Source organism: Crinia signifera, chromosome 1 (assembly GCF_055691185.1).
Source record: "Crinia signifera chromosome 1, ASM5569118v1, whole genome shotgun sequence".
NCBI classification, from domain to species: domain Eukaryota; kingdom Metazoa; phylum Chordata; class Amphibia; order Anura; family Myobatrachidae; genus Crinia; species Crinia signifera.
In genome coordinates this window covers 248,142,529-248,160,943 of record NC_139217.1, presented here as the reverse complement: position 1 = coordinate 248,160,943, position 18,415 = coordinate 248,142,529, and the positions used below count along the sequence as shown (strand labels likewise).

Sequence of the window (18,415 nt, the reverse complement as noted above, 5' to 3'; positions counted from 1 at the left end):
GGTTGCTCACTATCTGGATGATTACCAGACATAAGTTATGAACCAGGGCGTATACCTGCAATCAATAACTTCCCCAGTGCTTTTATCACAGTGTATGTTAAGAGAATACAAAAGTTACTGTATACCAAATGACACGGTCTTTGATTGGCTATGACACTGATTTGTTCTCCTCACCTTCCACCCTTAAACGCATTTCTTAACAAACTGCAATGGTGGATAAAATTGCATAGCAGCAGTGTAATGTCCCACACATCCCAATGTTCTTGCATGGGCATAATTGTGAAGTTAATGTTCACAGTTTGTTATCAGACACCAGGAAAAGGTAATCCATTTATAGCCATATCTTCATGGGGTTGAAAGTCTATTATGTTCAAGGATACATAAATTCTCTTCATTTACTCTTAAAGTAGACATCACCAAGTGGTCATGTGATGGGCCAGCTAAAGTCATAGGATGTGAACAGTAGCGGTTAATTGTGGATAGATGAGAAGGTGGATGACTACATGAGTGATCTCTTTGTGCTTCAGGCATGTCTTAGATGCTTTGTCCACCATAGCCATGTAGAACAAAACTGCTCCATATGTCCACAATGTTTGGCCTGAAGGCATGGATGAAACTAGGATTTTCCTCACCCGGGGCAAAGCAATAAATTAACTCCGCTCCTCCTTCCCTGCAAGCATTTATGGCTATTACAGGCAGCAACTGGGGCATGCAAACCCCCCCCCCCCCTCCCCTTCTAGTTGTCGCCCTGCTGAAGGGTATTTAACCCTCTGAGTGCCAACATCTCTGTAAGAGATGTTAAAAATATCCGTTAAAAATGCCAGCGAGGCTCACATTAGTTATATAACTTCAAATAAAAAAAGTTTGTGGAAATAAAGAGTATATATCCTACAAAAGGTAAACATTACAGGTCATTCTGATGCATAGAAACATTGCTTGCGAATTTTCGCTCCTATTTTGACAAATTCACTTGGCACTCAAAGGGTTAAAAGTGATAGATGACATGATTGTATAACAGCAATGACACACCTTTCACATGCTAGCTTCACCCCACCAGAGCTTTTCACTTAGAATGGGGGTCGTGACCATCTCAGCACGGGGTCGTGACTCCATTTTGCTGACCGTCACACTGATGAATTTCTCAGTCAGTGATCCAATCAGTCTGAAAAAGCACATTAAATTGCCTGTTACATCAGACTCCTCGCATCAATTTGTGCCACCACAATGCTGCCATGCATGTGCCATCTTCTGATCACAAGTGTGTGGTAACATTCTGGTAACTTTCTGGGGTCCTTTAATAATAATTATTGTCTAATTGGGTCCCAGAGCAAAATAGTTTGAGGAACCCTTTCCTAAATGCATAATAAGATGGTATGGTGGCTGTTCTGCTATTATGTAAGTAAGAATGAAAACTTTTTAAATGCCAGTTTAACTATAGAAATACAGATATCTTTTATACCTGAGAATCTGTGATCTGCAGCACTTTGCCTAAAGCATTATAAAAAATGACATTGGGCAGTATTCAGTGAGAAAAATTCACTGTGTTTTATGGCGAATTTGGCGAATCCCGACATTTAAAATCCCGACATGGTCAAAATACCGACATATAGAATGTTCAGGTGAAACTGTCAACATGACTTTGGGTTGACAGGTCGCGAGGTCTTTGTGTGTGTGTGTGTGTGTGTATGCCTATTTTAAAATTTAAATAATAAAAGTTAAGTCTTAAAACTTATAATAATGCTGCTTTCACATTGCCTAAACGTTGAAGACCCGGTATTTTGAAACGGTATTTAAAACAGGTCTGAGCCACTAAACCCCTTTCACATTGCAGGTGAAAACTGTTTTAAATAGCATGTAAGTACCATTCACACATTCAACCCGTTTAACCCCCAAGGAACACGTTTCAAGCCATAGAAGTAGAGCCGTTCACACTGCATAAAAAAATGGCTCTGAAACGTATAGGACACTGCTTTTTAACTGTTTAACAAATACCGGTATTTCTTAAACAGTTAAAGCACCCTGGAGCTTTCACACTGCAGCTCTACCCATTTTAAAAGGCAAAAAAACGGCAATATACTGTTTAAGAGCTGCAGTGTTAAAGAGGTATAACAGCTATTCTCAAGAGTGCCCCAACAAAAATAGTATTTTTCCTCTTCAAATTTGTAACGCATCTACTCTCAAGGGTGCGCCTCCACATCAACTACCTACATGATAGTATCATCATTTCATTTAAACCATATGTGGATCAACATACTTACCTCAAACATCTAACTCTGATCTCCCATGCCTATGCATTTGTCACTCTCTCTTCCCCTTAACTTCAAAGTATTCCTGTGCTGTGTCTGGCGCTAAGTCTTTGCTCCCTTGTGGCCAGCGCCATCTTCCCAAGTATAACTGGGAAGATTGTGTTGGCCAGGTAGGAGGGACCCATCTCCTGATAAGTAAGGTAGGAAGCAGCTGCCCTTCCCCATGCCCACCTTCCCCTCCCAACCCTGTAATGGAGCACAACAAGAGGGTAGCTAGATTGATGTGGGCATGTCACAGCCAGCCACTGCATATTCCAATGGACACTCTGCACCTACATTGGCCTGTGCAATGTTAAATTGTGTTACTGATAGGTCATCATTTTTTGCACAATGGCCTTTATTCAGATCTGATCGCAGTACAAATTTGTTTGGAAATTGGCAAAACCATGTGCACTGCAGGTGGGGCAGATGTAACATGTATAGAGAGAGTTAGATTTGTGTGAGTTACTTTGTTTCTGTGCAGGGTAAATACTGGCTGCATTACTTTTACACTGCAATTTAGATTTCAGTTTCAACACACCCCACCTAAATTTAACTCTCTCTGCACATGTTACATCTGCCCCACCTGCAGTGCACATGGTTTTGCCCATTTTCCAACCAAATTTTTATTGTTCTGTGCACAAACACCCAGCCGTGGCTGCAAAGTCCACCTCTGAATCAGGTCCTTTGTGTATGAAATGTCTACTTTCTGTCTTTTAAAGGATCCGATCCTTGTATGTTTGTGGGTTTGTGTCACAAGTGCACTGAAATTACCTGAATGAGTTGTACAGGGTCAGGTTGTTGATGTATACTTCTAATGCGGGCTGAAAACGTGTCAATGGCACTTATCTGCTCTTGACTTAATTCTACTTGACCATCATAGGCCCATAGGGTCATCTTAGCCTTCTCCTCAATGAATTTCTTTGCAATCTTTTCTTCTTCATCCATCAGTAGTCTTAGTTCTGTAAATGTTCCTGTCAGACAATCTTTGCTTGCCAAAGTATGGGTCTAGACACACAGAAGATCGTGTCAGTAAATTGTTAGGGTAAAGTCAAGCATGGTTTAGCTACATATGACGGCATTTGAACAGGCTTGTTCTGTATAGGTGTTACAAACATAAAAAGAAATACTGTACAATATAAATGTCAGTTGCAGTCTACTGAGTGTACCAGAAAAGCCCACACTGTCATGCCTGACACAGTGTCAGAAAAGTTCTGCGTGCCAGGAACAGCCACTTTCACTATTATTTACTGCAAAATTTTGGGATTTTCAGTGTCATATTTTTTATTTGGCTTATACAATTTGTGTGCTGCATTTTAAGTAGTCAAAAAATAATGCATGTTCTGGATAGGTTAATTATGAGGAACATTTCTATATGGATTTTACAGCTGTATATAATACCCAATATATACATTAGTTCTCTAGAATTTCACTAATGATTAACATGCAAAGGTAATATTCATTGTTCTATGCTTATGTCTGCTCAGTGTTTAACCCTTTGAGTGCCAACATCTCTGTGAGAGATGTCCAAAAATATCCCCTAAAAATGCCAACATCTCTGTGAGAGATATGCAAAGTATGCTAAAAATACCAGCGTCACTCACATGTGTTATATACATTCAAATACTCAAATAATTTACTTGCCACTCAAAGGGTTAAATAGCTGATGACTGTGCATCTAATTATGCACATGCCTTGCAGTATATACAGAAAGTTGTTCTTGACAGTGATTGTCATGGGAGGCTTGACGACGGATATTCTTTAGCGCCATGGGGCTAAATTTCGATGAGAGTTCTACTGAAGATGGGATGTTGCCCCTAGCAACCAATATGATTCTTATTCTTATTTATTTAGCACCTTCTGAAAGATAATAGAATGAATCTAATTAGTTGCTATGAGCAACATTCCATCTGCAATACAACGCTTAGTGAATTTACCCCATAGAGAGCCGATCGGTTCCAGGGAACACATTGCACTTATGGCTCTCCTTATTGATATATCTCCCTGTTGACCCATCCGTTATCTATTCTAAACCCGTGTTCTGAATTTGCAGCAATCTAAGGGGTCAAATCAATGCGGGTTTGAGCGACAGTTCTATATAAAGTAACCTGGGGGGTAAGCTCGAAAACTTGGGGAGATAATCTTGTTCCCCCCAAAAATGAGCTATTTAGCAGGATGGGGTTGCTACAATTATGCAAAACTTGGTAAGGATTTTGGAGGAGAGTTGTTTAATAGGTTGTATGGAGGTCACAGGGTTGTAATCAGTTCACTAAATTGCTCTAAGTATTGTATGGCAAGCATAAATGTGTGAGTACAGCAATAGAGAGGGACAGATAGGGGGTGGGTTTGGGTGCCATTGCCGACGTGTACTTGCCATCACTATGGCAACTGGCACCCCCTGCGAGCTGCTTACACCTAATTGGATTCCCCCATAAGAAGTTATGTCTGTAAGTGAGAAGATGGGTGGAGTATCAGGGAGAAGCACGGGCAGTATTGTATATCTTTGCCTAGGGTGCCTAAAACCTTGCACCAGCCCTGAATATACCCAAGATCTTGGTGGAAACAGGGTTGCTGACTTTCTGGATGTCCTCTCCAGGAGAGGGCAGCCAGCTCAGCAAAGCAGGGGTGGCACAAATAAGGGGCGGGACTTACATGAGGAGCGCATAGGAGGAGTGTAGGAACGTATGAAAGAAAGCATTTTCTGTAGTAAACCAGAAGCCTGTTGCTCTGATCTATTACCACAAATGATGTGAAATTTCCGAAACAGACAGTTTTAAGGTTGTGCTTGAGAACCCTGGAATCTATGATCTTACAAATACAGAACCAAACAAATACAGAAAGTTTGGCATGTGCTTATACTGTAGTATAAAACCCTGGGGTGTTCTCTTTCTTTTTTAGACATGCCTCATACCTTGACATCAGTGGCAGCTTGCTCAATATGCTGTATGTTGCCAAGTACAAAACTTCTGTTTTGATCAAGCTGCTCCAGGCATCTGCTTGTCAGATTCTGCAAAAAAAAAACACAGAAATGTATTAATGTAGCAAACTGTTTCAGCCAGTCAGTTTGGCTCAGTCATTAGTAACGTGACACTCTCAGAATGCATGTAGGCCTAACTGGTAAGCTATCACGTGGTTACAGCTACCATCTATCTCAACAGTGGCTATTTTTCACAACACAAACCAAATATTTTATTTTAATGTATAACGCTGTCCATCATTGTTACAGCTTATTCCAGATTGTTTTAAGTCACTTATTACATTTAGCAAAAGACCACATTAAGGGCCTGATTCAGGTTGTATCATAAGGAGACGATTTCGGTCCAGGGACTGATGGTGCGGCTATGTGCATGCACATATATGTGGATATACGCATGTGCAGGGCTGTTGTGCGTTCACACAGAGGAGGACTGGAACTGGGTGGTCAAGGGGCGGGTAAACAGGTGCGCCCTGAAAAACGCTAGGCCTTCCAATGCAAACGCAGACATGCCATGGCCTGCACGGGGCAGGGGGTCTGACGTCACATCACGACAGCACCCATCCAGTTCTTGGACATTTCCAGGGCAAATAAATGCCAGTTCAGACTTGATTTGCGAATGGGGGAAAATCATTGATGATTTTTCCCCCAGTACACTTGCATGCAAATGGATGTGAGCGTGTGAATCCATTCGCATAGCAGAGCATATATTTGGTTAGCGGCAGGGGGCATGTGCTCGCTTGCAGGGCGGGTGGCATTTAAGCGTGAATTTACACAGCTTACCAATCCAACCTGAAACAACCCCTATGGATCATCATATTCACTTACAAAAGGTGTAACTGTTCCCCCTGAGCATTACGACAGAGAAAAGTACTTATACCCTTAAACAAAATATGGGTTAAAATTTGGCACACTTCTTATCATGTTTATGCATGAGATTTTTAAGGTCAATGCTTTAGCTAGCCTGATATGGCTAGTAAAAGCTTTGTCCTTTTAACTTTTGCCCATCGATCAATGGTGCTGGATTTGTATCAAACCCCAAAATGTCCATATTAAAAAAACACAAAAATACATTATAAACAATGTACTTTTTGTTATACAGTACAATGTTAAGAATAGTTGTTTTCAGCTTAGTGCACACAAATAATTAACAACTGTGATCTGAAAGTTCAAGCTGCCAGGTTCAAATTACTTCCTGCACATTTCCACCATCTCTGTAATAAGGTAGCTCACAGGTTCTCAAAGTAGGTCCTCAGGACCCCATACAGGTCTTCTCACAGGACAGTATTCAATGAGGATAATTCGCTCTGTTTCACGGTGAATTTGTGCTATTTTCGCGTTGGAAGGTGATTTTTTGGGTCAGAAAGCGAATCACCCTATTCAACGTGCACTTCTCGCCGTCTTTCTAAGTGATTTTCAGGAATTTTATTCTGTGAAGGGGCATGCTATTTTTATTCATGTGCTTATAGCACATGAATATATATTTAATTTTAAAAAAATACTTTTTTTTTTACACAGAGCAGCCACCAGGGGGCCGAGAGCCGCTCATTAGATATTCATATATTTACTGCACCCGATCATTACATATGCACGATCGGGTGCAGTGAATACCTGGTCCCCTGCTGGCTCTCCCGGGGGGCAGTCTGTTCTGCCTGGCTCCCAGGGAGCCCACCTCCCCCCCACATACGTTCTGGGGCAGGTAGTGAGACTTCCATCTCCCTGCCTGCCACCGTCCTCAGGCTCCCTGCGGCGTCCGCTGCAGGGTTTCACACTCGCTGTCAGGGGCAGCGAGCCCCTGCGACGTTGAATAGGGGGGACAGAGAGGCTCCGGAACATGGCGGGCAGTGGTGAATGTGCAGCGAATCCTAAACAGGATTCACTGCACGCCATGAATATTCTCATTGAATACGGCCCACACAATCAAGTGAAATAATTAACTCCACATGTGGATCTGTTAAAATGTGTCAGTGAGTAATGAGTGCACCCGTCGTTTGACCTGGAAAACGTGAACTGTGTGGGGTCCCGATGACCGAGTTTGAGAACCACTGAGGTAGTATATAGGCTCAATAACATGGAGAAAAAGAAGACTCTTATTGGGGGCACTCTTAAGAAGTAATTTGCATAGATTTATATGCAAACAAAATTTACCCATATACTACCGAGATTTGTGGGAAAGGTTCGTGTAATCTTTGTACTTTAAAACTTAGCTTTTATGTTATTACTTTTAATATAAGTGGTAATTCACACAATATATAACAATAAATTTTAAAAGATGCATTGTAGCCCATATGTCATTATATCAGCACGAAAAGAGCTCTTCATTCAAAACTTTGATCAGTAAGAAAAATTATTTTATATCGTTGGAGCTATTGAGTATATCAACCACTGTGTTCACTTCGGAAAGATAAAAATCATGCAAACAGTCTTGTGCCAAATGAAACTAGTCACGTTACTAAGTCTTAATTGTATCAGCTGCTATAAGTATGGTACATTTTCATGACAGAGAGAGATAAAGTTTAGAGAAAGAATCAGTTTGTCGGTGTCTATATCTCACCCAGGTTTCTATATTCTCACCATCATACATTCAGAGGATGGCTGGTAAGAGAATTGGGGAGAGCCTCCGCAAATGAAAAGAGAGAAAGAAATTTGGCCTAAGTATCTTCTGCTGCTCATTAATTCGAAACGTGCACTCACTGTTGCTAAAATTTAGTATTGCAGTACAGATACACGGACGATATTATGAGTGAGAGAGAATTAATTGTCCTTGAGTAGGAAGTTTTTTAGAGTAATATATCAAGATTGGAGAGAGATAAAGTTAAATAGTTCGACGGTGTCTATATCTCACCCAATTTCTACTGTCCTACCATCACAGATTTGTAGGATGGTGGATGAGAGAACCAGGGAGAGCTTCCGTATTGGAAAGATAGTAGGAGATTGGCCAAAAAGTGCTTTCTGCTGCTCACTGGGATCAGGTTATTCAGTCACTGTTGCTCAAAAGAGCATTGCAGTGTCTCGATATTGCCTACACCCAAGAGTGAGAGAAGCTGAAGGGAGATAATAGTTATTAGACAGATTAGGAGATATAGATTATTATATGAAGTATATTCCTTCAAATGAGCTATAATAGTCTCCAAGTTCTAGTGTATGCACTAGGTTCAATATTTATAGGGTGAGTCTAAGGCAGGGCTGGGCAATTGCGGCCCTCCAGATGTTGATGAACTACACATCCCAGCATGCCTTGCATCAGTTTCAGCATGGACACTTAGCAAAACTAATGCAAAGCATCCTGGGATGTGTAGTTCATCAACATCTGGAGGGCCGTAATTGCCCAGCCCTGGTCTAAGGTGATTATACAATCCCATCAAAGGCCACTGGGCCAGGGCTACAGTGAGGGAGCAGCTTGTTAATCAACTTGACGTCATGCTGAGCCGCATGTACAGGAACCATAAACTGTGTCCCTAAAGGAGACCCTCTATATGATATAGAGACAGCATATAATAATCCTCTATAGACGAGGTATTCAGAATGCTAGCTTAATTGCTTGTTTTATTTGAAAATAACTTATAAATGTAGGGTCCCAGTATTGGAATTGTACCCAATTACCCTAAGAAAACGTACAGCTTGTGTGTATAATTCACAATATTCATATATATATACACAATTAGCAACATAGTCATTTAAGTTCCAAGAGAAATGACACAATTTTTATGCATAAATTTCCACGCTGTCTTCACACTGTTCATATATATACAATTTGCAACAATTTGCAACATAGTCATTTCAGACCTAAGAGAAATGACACAATTTTTATGCATGAGTCTCCATGCTGTCCCAAAAGATACAAATGAACCTAGTTATAAAGCTGACAATTCTTCAAGCACATATACTAGGTGCAGCCTGTGGTACCCAGTGGAAAGACGCAACTATAAAGCACTATTGAGTAGAACAGTAATGTAACCAGGCACACAGCGGGAGCCAGTGGCTGATGCTGCCTGTTCCGGGATCAGACACCGTCAGTGCAGTTTATAGGCTACAAGGAATAGTGCTACATTAGCTATTAAGGGCAAGCTCTTAACTTGGCAAATTAGATCACATTGCTGCTCCCACTAGTCCTTAATTAGCAAAGACGATATCTATAATATCTCCTGTGCTACAACCAGGGCCGTCATCAGGGTGGATCTGCAGGAACTTTTGTCCTGCCCTGACAGAGAGGGAGCCCTAGCCACCTCTGCAGCACTGAATGAGTTTATTACAGCATAGAAATGTCCTCAACAAAATGGCAACCACCGTGGATGCATCCCATTTCACATAGAGATAAGGCAACTTAATGCCTGCGGGACTTTGATAGACTAACCATAACACTCAGAAATAGTGTTGAAGATGCGCTAGGGTGTATCTATCTTTACATTATATATATATATATATATATATATATATATATATATATATATATATATATATATATATATATATATATATATATATATAGAGTCCAAGAGACCGGCACAATCCACGGCCATAAGTCACAAAATCGCCAGGTGCCTGCACAAATTTGTAGATACTTCACGGGGGTGAGAGCGGCACTCGCAGCATAAGAATAACACTTGTACAATTGGGTTCAAAGCGACGTTTCAACGTCTTTTATTAGACGTTTTCTTCAGGCTAATGCAAACACAGAATGACACTCACTTTATACACCTCCGTGCTCAAGGGCGTCAATTCCCGCCGTCCGACAGACGGGCGCACTGGGAATGACGTCACATATGTGCTCCCATCACCATAGATACATATAAACAATGGACATTATATACAGAACGTTACAAAACATTAAGACCATATAAAAAACATGTACAAAAACAAGTCATACTGGTAATGAAGACTAGTATATGGCAGTTAGAATATTATATAATAAATATACGAAATAACAAGAGTTTAATGCCAAAGAACGTAATCAGGACGCACAATATAAAGAAAACGAACCGGGTAATTACTGGCACAGGTGGACTCAAAGGGATGCAAAACAGATATCTCAATGAATCAGTGCACTACCTAAACAGAAAGATATAAATGCACAAATTATTTTCTAATGAGACAACTTATACCAGCAAGTTCGTTTAAACCCCTGGGGGCTAATGTATCCAGCCGGTGGATCCAACGTGTCTCACATTTGAGCAACTGAAGCCCTCGGTTACCACCACGTAAATTGGCAGGGATGTGGTCAATCATCCTATACCTGAGAGAAGGCAAGGTATGTTTCCTAGCGACGAAATGCTTGGGCACCGGTAGGTCACACTTACCACCAGCCAAGGCGGCTCGAATGGTTGACCTATGGGTAGTGATGCGTTCCTTAAAACTTCTCTCGGTCTTGCCAATGTATGACAAGCCGCACGGGCAGATTAATTGGTACACCACGAATTTAGATTGACACGACAATGTGTGTCTAATAGTATACTTAGTGCCACGATGGGGATGATAAAAAAAGTTGCCAGGAATTAAACAAGCACAGACTGTGCAAGTACAACGGATGCAACCCCGTGGGGGGGGTTTAGCCGGCAAATGAAAACCCGTGATATCGGTTTTAACCAAGATATCTCTAAAATTTGGTCCTCTCTGATAACAGGCCATAAGCCGTGTATCAGGGATGTTAATACTGGGATCAGTTTGGACAATGGGCCAGAGTTTTTTGGATATTTTATTAATGATCGGACTATCCTTAGAAAAGGTAGTAACCCAAGGAATAATGTTCGGGGGAGAAGGTTGTACCTTAGGGGCTAACAGTAGCTCACGTGAGACACCTGAAACCCGGTCCCTAGCTGAAAGAAGATCTTGTAATTTATATCCTCTAACCAAAAACTTTTGAATAAGTGCATCTATCTGTATCTCCACCTCCAGGGGGTCAGATATGATCCGTTTAACCCTCACCATTTGGGAGTAAGGTAATCCCTTGATACTTGAGGGGTGACAACTAGAACCATGTAATAAATTATTACGGTCAGTATCTTTCTGGAATAAGGATGTAGAAATAATGCCATCAACCAAAGATACTGACACATCAAGGAAACTAATACATTTCTGGTCGTAAGTAATAGTAAGTTTCACAGGACTGCTACTAGCATTATGCAAGTCAACATGTTCAATCAGATCAGAAATTGGACCAGACCATATAATGAACAGGTCATCAATAAATCTTCTGTATAGAAGAATTCTGGCTGCCAACTCAGGGTTTTGAAAAAATATTATTTGCTCAATGGTAAACATATATATATTAGCATATGCCGGAGCGGCATTAGAACCCATTGAGCAGCCATTGAGCTGGAGCCAGAACCTGCCATCATGTATGAAATAATTTTTGACCAATATAAAATGCAATAATGACAATAGAAAATTTATGTCTGGTCCCGAATAATCACTCTGTTTGGACAAAAAATCATGAACAGCCTCCATACCTGCACCATGAGGAATTATGGTATAGAGGCTCTTCACGTCTAAGGTGACCAACCAGATATCACCATTCAATTTAGGCAACTCAAATAATGCAGTAAGAAAAGCAGTAGTGTCCAACAGATAATATGGTTGGCGAACAATATAAGGTTGCAGTACTGCATCGATAAAAACCGATGTGAATTGCAATAGTGATTGTCTAGCCGCAATAATAGGCCGGCCAGGAGGTTGGGTCAAAGATTTATGAATCTTAGGTATACTGTAAATAACAGGTGTTACCGGATATTCAGGGATCAATGCTGTCATCAAAGCCTGGTCGATGATCTGGTTGTCAACCGCCCTTTTCAAAAGTGTGCACAGTTCTTTACGATATTCCGACGTAGGATCATGTGTCAGTCTCTTGTAAGTTAAAGTATCAGAGAGTTGTAAGTCCAATTCGGATTTATAATAGCGATAATCCATAATGACAAGGGCACCACCCTTATCGGCCGGACGGAAGATCAGCTCCTTGTTATCCGCAAGATTTTTTAGGATTTTTCGATCTGCCGCTGATAAATTGGAGTGTTGGATGGGGGCTGTAGATAGCGCCTGATCCACTTGTGTGTCTAATAACCGCATGTAGGTCTTGATTGACGGGTTAGTCAGCTGGGGATCAAAGGTGGATTTCGGTTGCAGGCGTTTTAATTGTGGAGGTATTGAGCCGACGGCATTTGTGTCGACATGAGCAGAGGCAGCAAAATGTTCTTTGAGTTTCAGTAGGCGGCATAAAGAATATTGTTCAGCCCGCCAATCTAATGTGTCCATTCTAAGTGAAGGCACAAAAGACAAGCCTTTGGAGAGTATTGCACTTTCTTGCTCTGATAATTCATATGTCGACAAATTGACCACTAGGTTCTGGTTGGAATCGGTGGTTTTTTTCCAGTTGGCTTTTCTTTGCCACTGGCGGCCCCTCCTTGTGAATCGCCGGCGCCTTCGATGTAGCGCTGGCGGGTCGTCACAGCTAAAGGGCCGGTAGGCTGTCGTCGTCCCCGGCCTCTACCTCTGCCTCTTCTAGGTGCCATATCAGTATCACTATTGGACGAATAATTGTCCGAAGTATGGTCTGAAGTCACATAACCACGATATCTGTTCTGTCTAAAGAAAGGACGTCTGTCGTTTCTATTAGATGTAGTCCATGTGTAGACCGTGTTGCCATCATAGTCTGCGTCGACTTTTTCTCTTTTTTCTTTTTTGAACCGTGTTAACTCACGCTTGTATGCTGTAATTTGTCCCGAAAGCTTTTCATACCATTTGGTATCCGGGTCAGCAATAAGAGTTGGTTTATTTATATGTTCAAATTGTTCAATTTTCGTTTTGAGTGCAGCCGCCTCTCGTGAAGTAAAATCAATGATTAACAACATTAGATCAAACGAGCATTTATTTAAGGTTGCGACCCATTTCCTGCAAAATATAGGGTCCTTTTTGCCGAGTGTTGGGGCATTTCTTTTTTTTTTTTCAAGCGCTGGAACGCACACCGAGTGCTTCCTGGTCTGTTGAGCCGCGCTCCCGGAAGTGCGGGTCCGCGAACCTCCGGCGGTTGGACGGCGTGACCCAGCGGCGGCAGCAGGGTCTGAAGGTATGCACTGGGGGGGTATTTAAGAGGGTAAGTTGTGTATGTATGTGCTCTCTCCTGTGTGATTTGCGCCCTGAGGAAGGGATCACTCCCGAAAGCGCTCGGCGCTATAATACACAGCTTCTTTCCTTTTACCCCAATGTAGGCACTCTGCGGGCTTTAGTAGGTTCAATCAATAAATGACACTTAAGTCAATCATAGGTTTAAACCTATTAAACCTTTAAACCTATGATTGACTTAAGTGTCATTTATTGATTGAACCTACTAAAGCCCGCAGAGTGCCTACACCATTTGTCCGGCATATTGAGTGGATCTCCACTGTTTTTAGTGCACCGCGGCAGCTACCACAACGCCACAGCAACAGAGTGCCTATCTCTGAACATATATATATATATATACATATATATATAGAGAGAGAGAGAGAAAGAGGAATAGCCTGATGCTCCTGAGGAAGTCCAGGCTATTAGAAAAGGACGAAACGCGTTGAGCAGAGGGGTACACCGTGGAGGTTACCCTGATCCAATATATGCTTTGGACGAAAAGCATTTTCAGATAAGCCTCATTTGTTTTTTATCTTGTACGGGCAATATTTGTCTTTTGTTTGAATAAATTACTTTTTACTATAATATTGCACTAGGATCTCTCTCTTTGTTTTCTTTCCTCTGTGGTCTTTGAAGACACATTGCCAGTGTATTCTGGGAAAGGATCTTCTCCATACATGCTGTTTGAGACCTGGAAGTGACGTTAGAACGCGATATACGAGGTGGTTGGATACCACCACTAACGGTACACCTTTACAATTTGGGGTGCTACTTGATTGGTGGAAGTGTAACTCTGAATACACTAATTACTACACTAGGAGGCGCTCTTTTCACCTCTTTTTTCTATATATATATATATATATATATATATATATATATATATATACACACACACACATATACATACACACACATACAGCAATAACAATGTAAGGGTCCAAAGGGCAGGGAACTCGAACTCTGCAATAAATGAAACTTACACAAGAGTATTAACAAGTTGTTAGTACTCTTGTGTGAGTTTCATTTATTGCACAGTTCGAGTGCCGCACTTTGGACCCTTATATATCTCCTATATAATAGCCCAGATCTGTCACTCTGTGAGCGTTTGTATAACGCTGGGCGGAGTCAGAGTGACAGATCGGGGCTATAACCCGAGAGCAGTCCCGACAGCAGCATGGTCCATCCCCCCGCTGCGCGCAGCCACTCAGCCACCTCCCTTCTACACGCTCTATCCCGGCATCACGCTGTGCTCTCAGCCCAGAGCTGCTCAGGCCTCTGCCTGCAGATCGCTATCGCCCAGCATCGTGCTGCAGTCTGTGACATGGCAGATAGGAGCTGATTGGCTGGCTGTTTATCACTCTCCATTTGATCAGTTTTGAAGCTTAGTGCATCTGGCCCTAAAACTTAAATAGATTGCTCTAATACTAAAAAAAAACTAAATGCTAAATAGTTTCCATAATGTTTGAGTAGTGATTTCGACATTTATAAATGGCCCTTTCATCATTACTATGCATGCGTTTACATTCAAGTCTAACATTTTTATCCAAAGTACAGGATGAAAAGTAAACTTTATGCACGGAAAAGTAATTTGCGAACTTCTAAAGTTAAGAAGACACATTACAATAGCTTATCCATAAAGGAGATTGCTGTTCTTGCAATTTTCCAAAAAGATGAATTGTTTGAACAGAGATGGTTTTCCTTAAACACACCAATTAACATGAAGGATTTCATTATGCTGCTGTACATTTGTCAGCAGTTTTAAGCAGGATCCTTTTTTACCATGTGGCAGTCATTAATTACAAACTTAAAATAAAATAATAATAGAAGACTGGGGCAAATTGCCAATCATTTCCTTAGTTTAAGTGCCAGTATTTCCACACCGATGTGTTCTTTCATATTTCAAAAGATCCACCAGATGTCAGCAGACAACCAGAGCTCTGTACATTGATTTCTCTACTGTGACCTTGAGAACATTATTTTAATTTCACGTGTGAGAAATGATACTATTAGGAGATACATTTGAGGCATTAATAATAGCGTTCAGTTATTAAGTTATAGTTTTCATGGATATTTACTTTTATTGCTATTATTATATATATATAAAGGATGCCCCCTGCTGGGATTGTGTGTCAAAAAACAGTTCTCTAGTGTTCAGAAAAACACTAAAGGCCCATACACACTGGGCGACTTTGAGCTGAAAGTTGCTCAAAACAACAGGTTTGAGCGGCTTTCAACTCAAAGCCGCCCAGTGTGTATGGCCTGGCAATGAGCGGTGAGCGCTGCTGCGCGCTCCCGCAATATCACCGGGAAACCCGTTCATCTGCTGGTTATAAGCTCCCCCCCCCCTCCCTCTGTCGGCGCCGTGCAGGGGGAAAGCCACTCAGTGTGTATGCACTGTGCAGCTTTCCCCGCAGCGATTATTGCAATCATCGCTGTCCATACACACTGGGCATAGTCGCCCAGTGTGTATGGACCTTTACAGGCAGGGCTGCCATAAGAAATTGTGGGGCGCAGGACTGAAAATATAGGAAATGTCAACTTTGTTAATAACGAATTACACTTGATAGATTCCAGTGCCAGGGCCCACATAGGGAGGTATTCAACACTGGTCGATATTTCTAATACTTAAAAATATCATCCAGGACCTACTCGCCGCTGCAGACTTGGATCTTTGAAAAACGGCCACTTTGCGAATTAGCAGCCATCTACATGTGGATTCTCTGATCCAGGTCTTTTCTGTCTTTCGGAATGGTTACAAAAGTCGGAAAAAAAAACCCATTAAATCTATGCCAAAATGGCAGCTATTTCCGAGGTTTGGACTGAAGCTCTACCCTAAATTACCCCTAACTGGCACTTCATCATCCACCTACTGTTGCTGAGAACTTTCAACTCCTACTGGACATCGCATGTGGAATAATTGGTAATATTTCCAATATCTATCCAGTTGGATTAATGTGACTTTCTCATATCTTTACAGCAATTTAAACTTAATCAATGTTGATCATATTTAAGATGTAGTATCTTTAACAAAATTTGAAATGCACACTGTGGCATATTTTTATGAATGTTTAATATGTTCTTATTCTTATTAATTAAAATTTCCCATTTTGAATTAACCGTCTTGCAAGTCTTTCAGCCAGCGCTTGCACATGCTCCTTTTTTCCTTTTGAACTTATTCTGGGGAGTGACTGCCCTACGCCAGCTGCTGTTAATTGTGCAACACACATTTTTCTATCTCCATCCAAGGTTTGCCTAGTTGGGTGCAGCTCTCAAGCCACAACTTGTGTAGCTGTTACCCTGTGTACCTGAGAGGTGACTGCATTTCCATGGACTTTCATGGTGTGCTAGACATTTATGGTAGGAAGTTGCTGAAAATTGGGGTCCCTTGGTGATGGGATGCAAACTTACATATTTTGTTCAAAATATGAACACAATCGCCATGATTTTATTTGATAGACCCACACAGATTTGTAGTATACTATTCGCAGCATAGCTGGTATCATGTACAATAAAAACCAAGCATACAGTAACACTATTTTACAAATTAATAGACATTTCTAGTAAATTAATAAAAGTTTACTTATTATTCAATATAGTAAAACCTGGTCCTAGAAGTGCACCAATACAGTCAAACAAGTCCTAGAAGTGCACCAACAAAAGATAGGCTATAAGTCAATCATGATTATTTACAGTGTGAGTGGGGTTGAAAAGAGGTGAGAATTGGTTAAAGCACTGGTTCCTAATCTGGTTGCAGTGGAAAAGTGCCAAACATGAAAATCATAGGCAGAGGCGCTTATGTGGAGCAGCAGAGCAGGGGTGTGCCATGCAGTACAGCAGCAACCTATTCTTGTAATGGGTCCATCTGCTCATGTGGATCCCGCTGCTGGCCTCACCTCCTACATGGTGCTGCCGGTGATCGGTGGCAGGAGGCAGCTCCTTAATGGTGCGGCTCCATGTGGTCAGGGCACTGGTGGCTGTGATGAGGCTGGGTAGCAGGAAATGTGTGTCTCATGTACAGTATGTGGGGGAGGGATGTGATGTGCTGGGGAATAGCTACAAAGTAAGAATGCTTCCTTCACCTTACAATTCACAAAAAGCAATATGAAAGACAGCCTCTCTCCTAGTGCTACGTGCCAAACCCCCTGCAATTTATTTTTACAAAGGCGTGGCCCTTTCGTTGACCACCCACTTTCTTTTACCAGGGCCCAGTGGCGCTTTCAGCGGCCCTGGTTGTATTCAGAAAGGCAAAAGCTTTCCAATGACATATCACAATGCATGAAAACCAAAGAAATACCATGGACCCTTATGACAGCACACATAAGCGCTCATCTGATTAAACCCATCTGAAAACTTAAGGCCCATACACACACAAAGATGTGTCAGTAACGACCCATTGTTAACTACCATTTTTAATTTTCATCCTTGAAGTGAAAATGAACGACCTCAGCATTGCAGGTGATCACTGGTGCACGACGGCTGACAAAAGACCACAAACTATGCAGGACCTTTTCTATTGAAAAAACAAACAATGTAAACGACCATAGCCAAATTGACCTGCATGCATTGACGATGGCTATGGTCTTTAACGACCCACGGGTACGCGCATCGTTGGTAGTTGTCCGTCATTCACAGCATAAACAGTAGACAATGTTAAAAGATTCACCTCCTAAACGACCCTGAACGAAGTCGTTCTGGGTTGTTCAGGAGGTGATTTATAATGGGGTCGTTCATCATAATTAAGAAGACATCGTAGTGTCTGTACGGGCCTTTAGATCGTCCCTCTTTCGAGAGTTATCCTGAAACATCCACACACACACACACACACACACACACATAAACATCTTTCAATTATACTTCTGTAGATGCAGAAAAACTAAATAAAAAAAACATTCACATATCGGAACCTAAGGATGATATATAATCACAATGTAGATAATTATTTTCAGAATGTATCAATAAAAACTATTTTTGGCCTGGGTGTACCATGAAAAAAAATGCTCAAACAAAACAGTTTTGGAGCTGTATTGGTTGGTGGACTGCGCACTCAGGGAAGGGGGGGGGG

General features: G+C 41.5%; 1 protein-coding gene across 1 annotated transcript in view; it reads right to left on the bottom strand.

The window, feature by feature from the left end:
- TRIM14 (tripartite motif containing 14) overlaps window positions 1-18,415 on the bottom strand; it is a 70,264-nt gene that overhangs the window by 28,277 nt on the left and 23,572 nt on the right. Inside the window, exons 2-3 of the mRNA XM_083179874.1 lie at window positions 5,197-5,292; window positions 3,060-3,293 (exon numbers count right to left, since the gene is read on the bottom strand). Coding sequence (XP_083036000.1) covers window positions 3,060-3,293; window positions 5,197-5,292 — 330 coding nt within the window. The remainder of the gene's footprint in view (window positions 1-3,059; window positions 3,294-5,196; window positions 5,293-18,415) is intronic.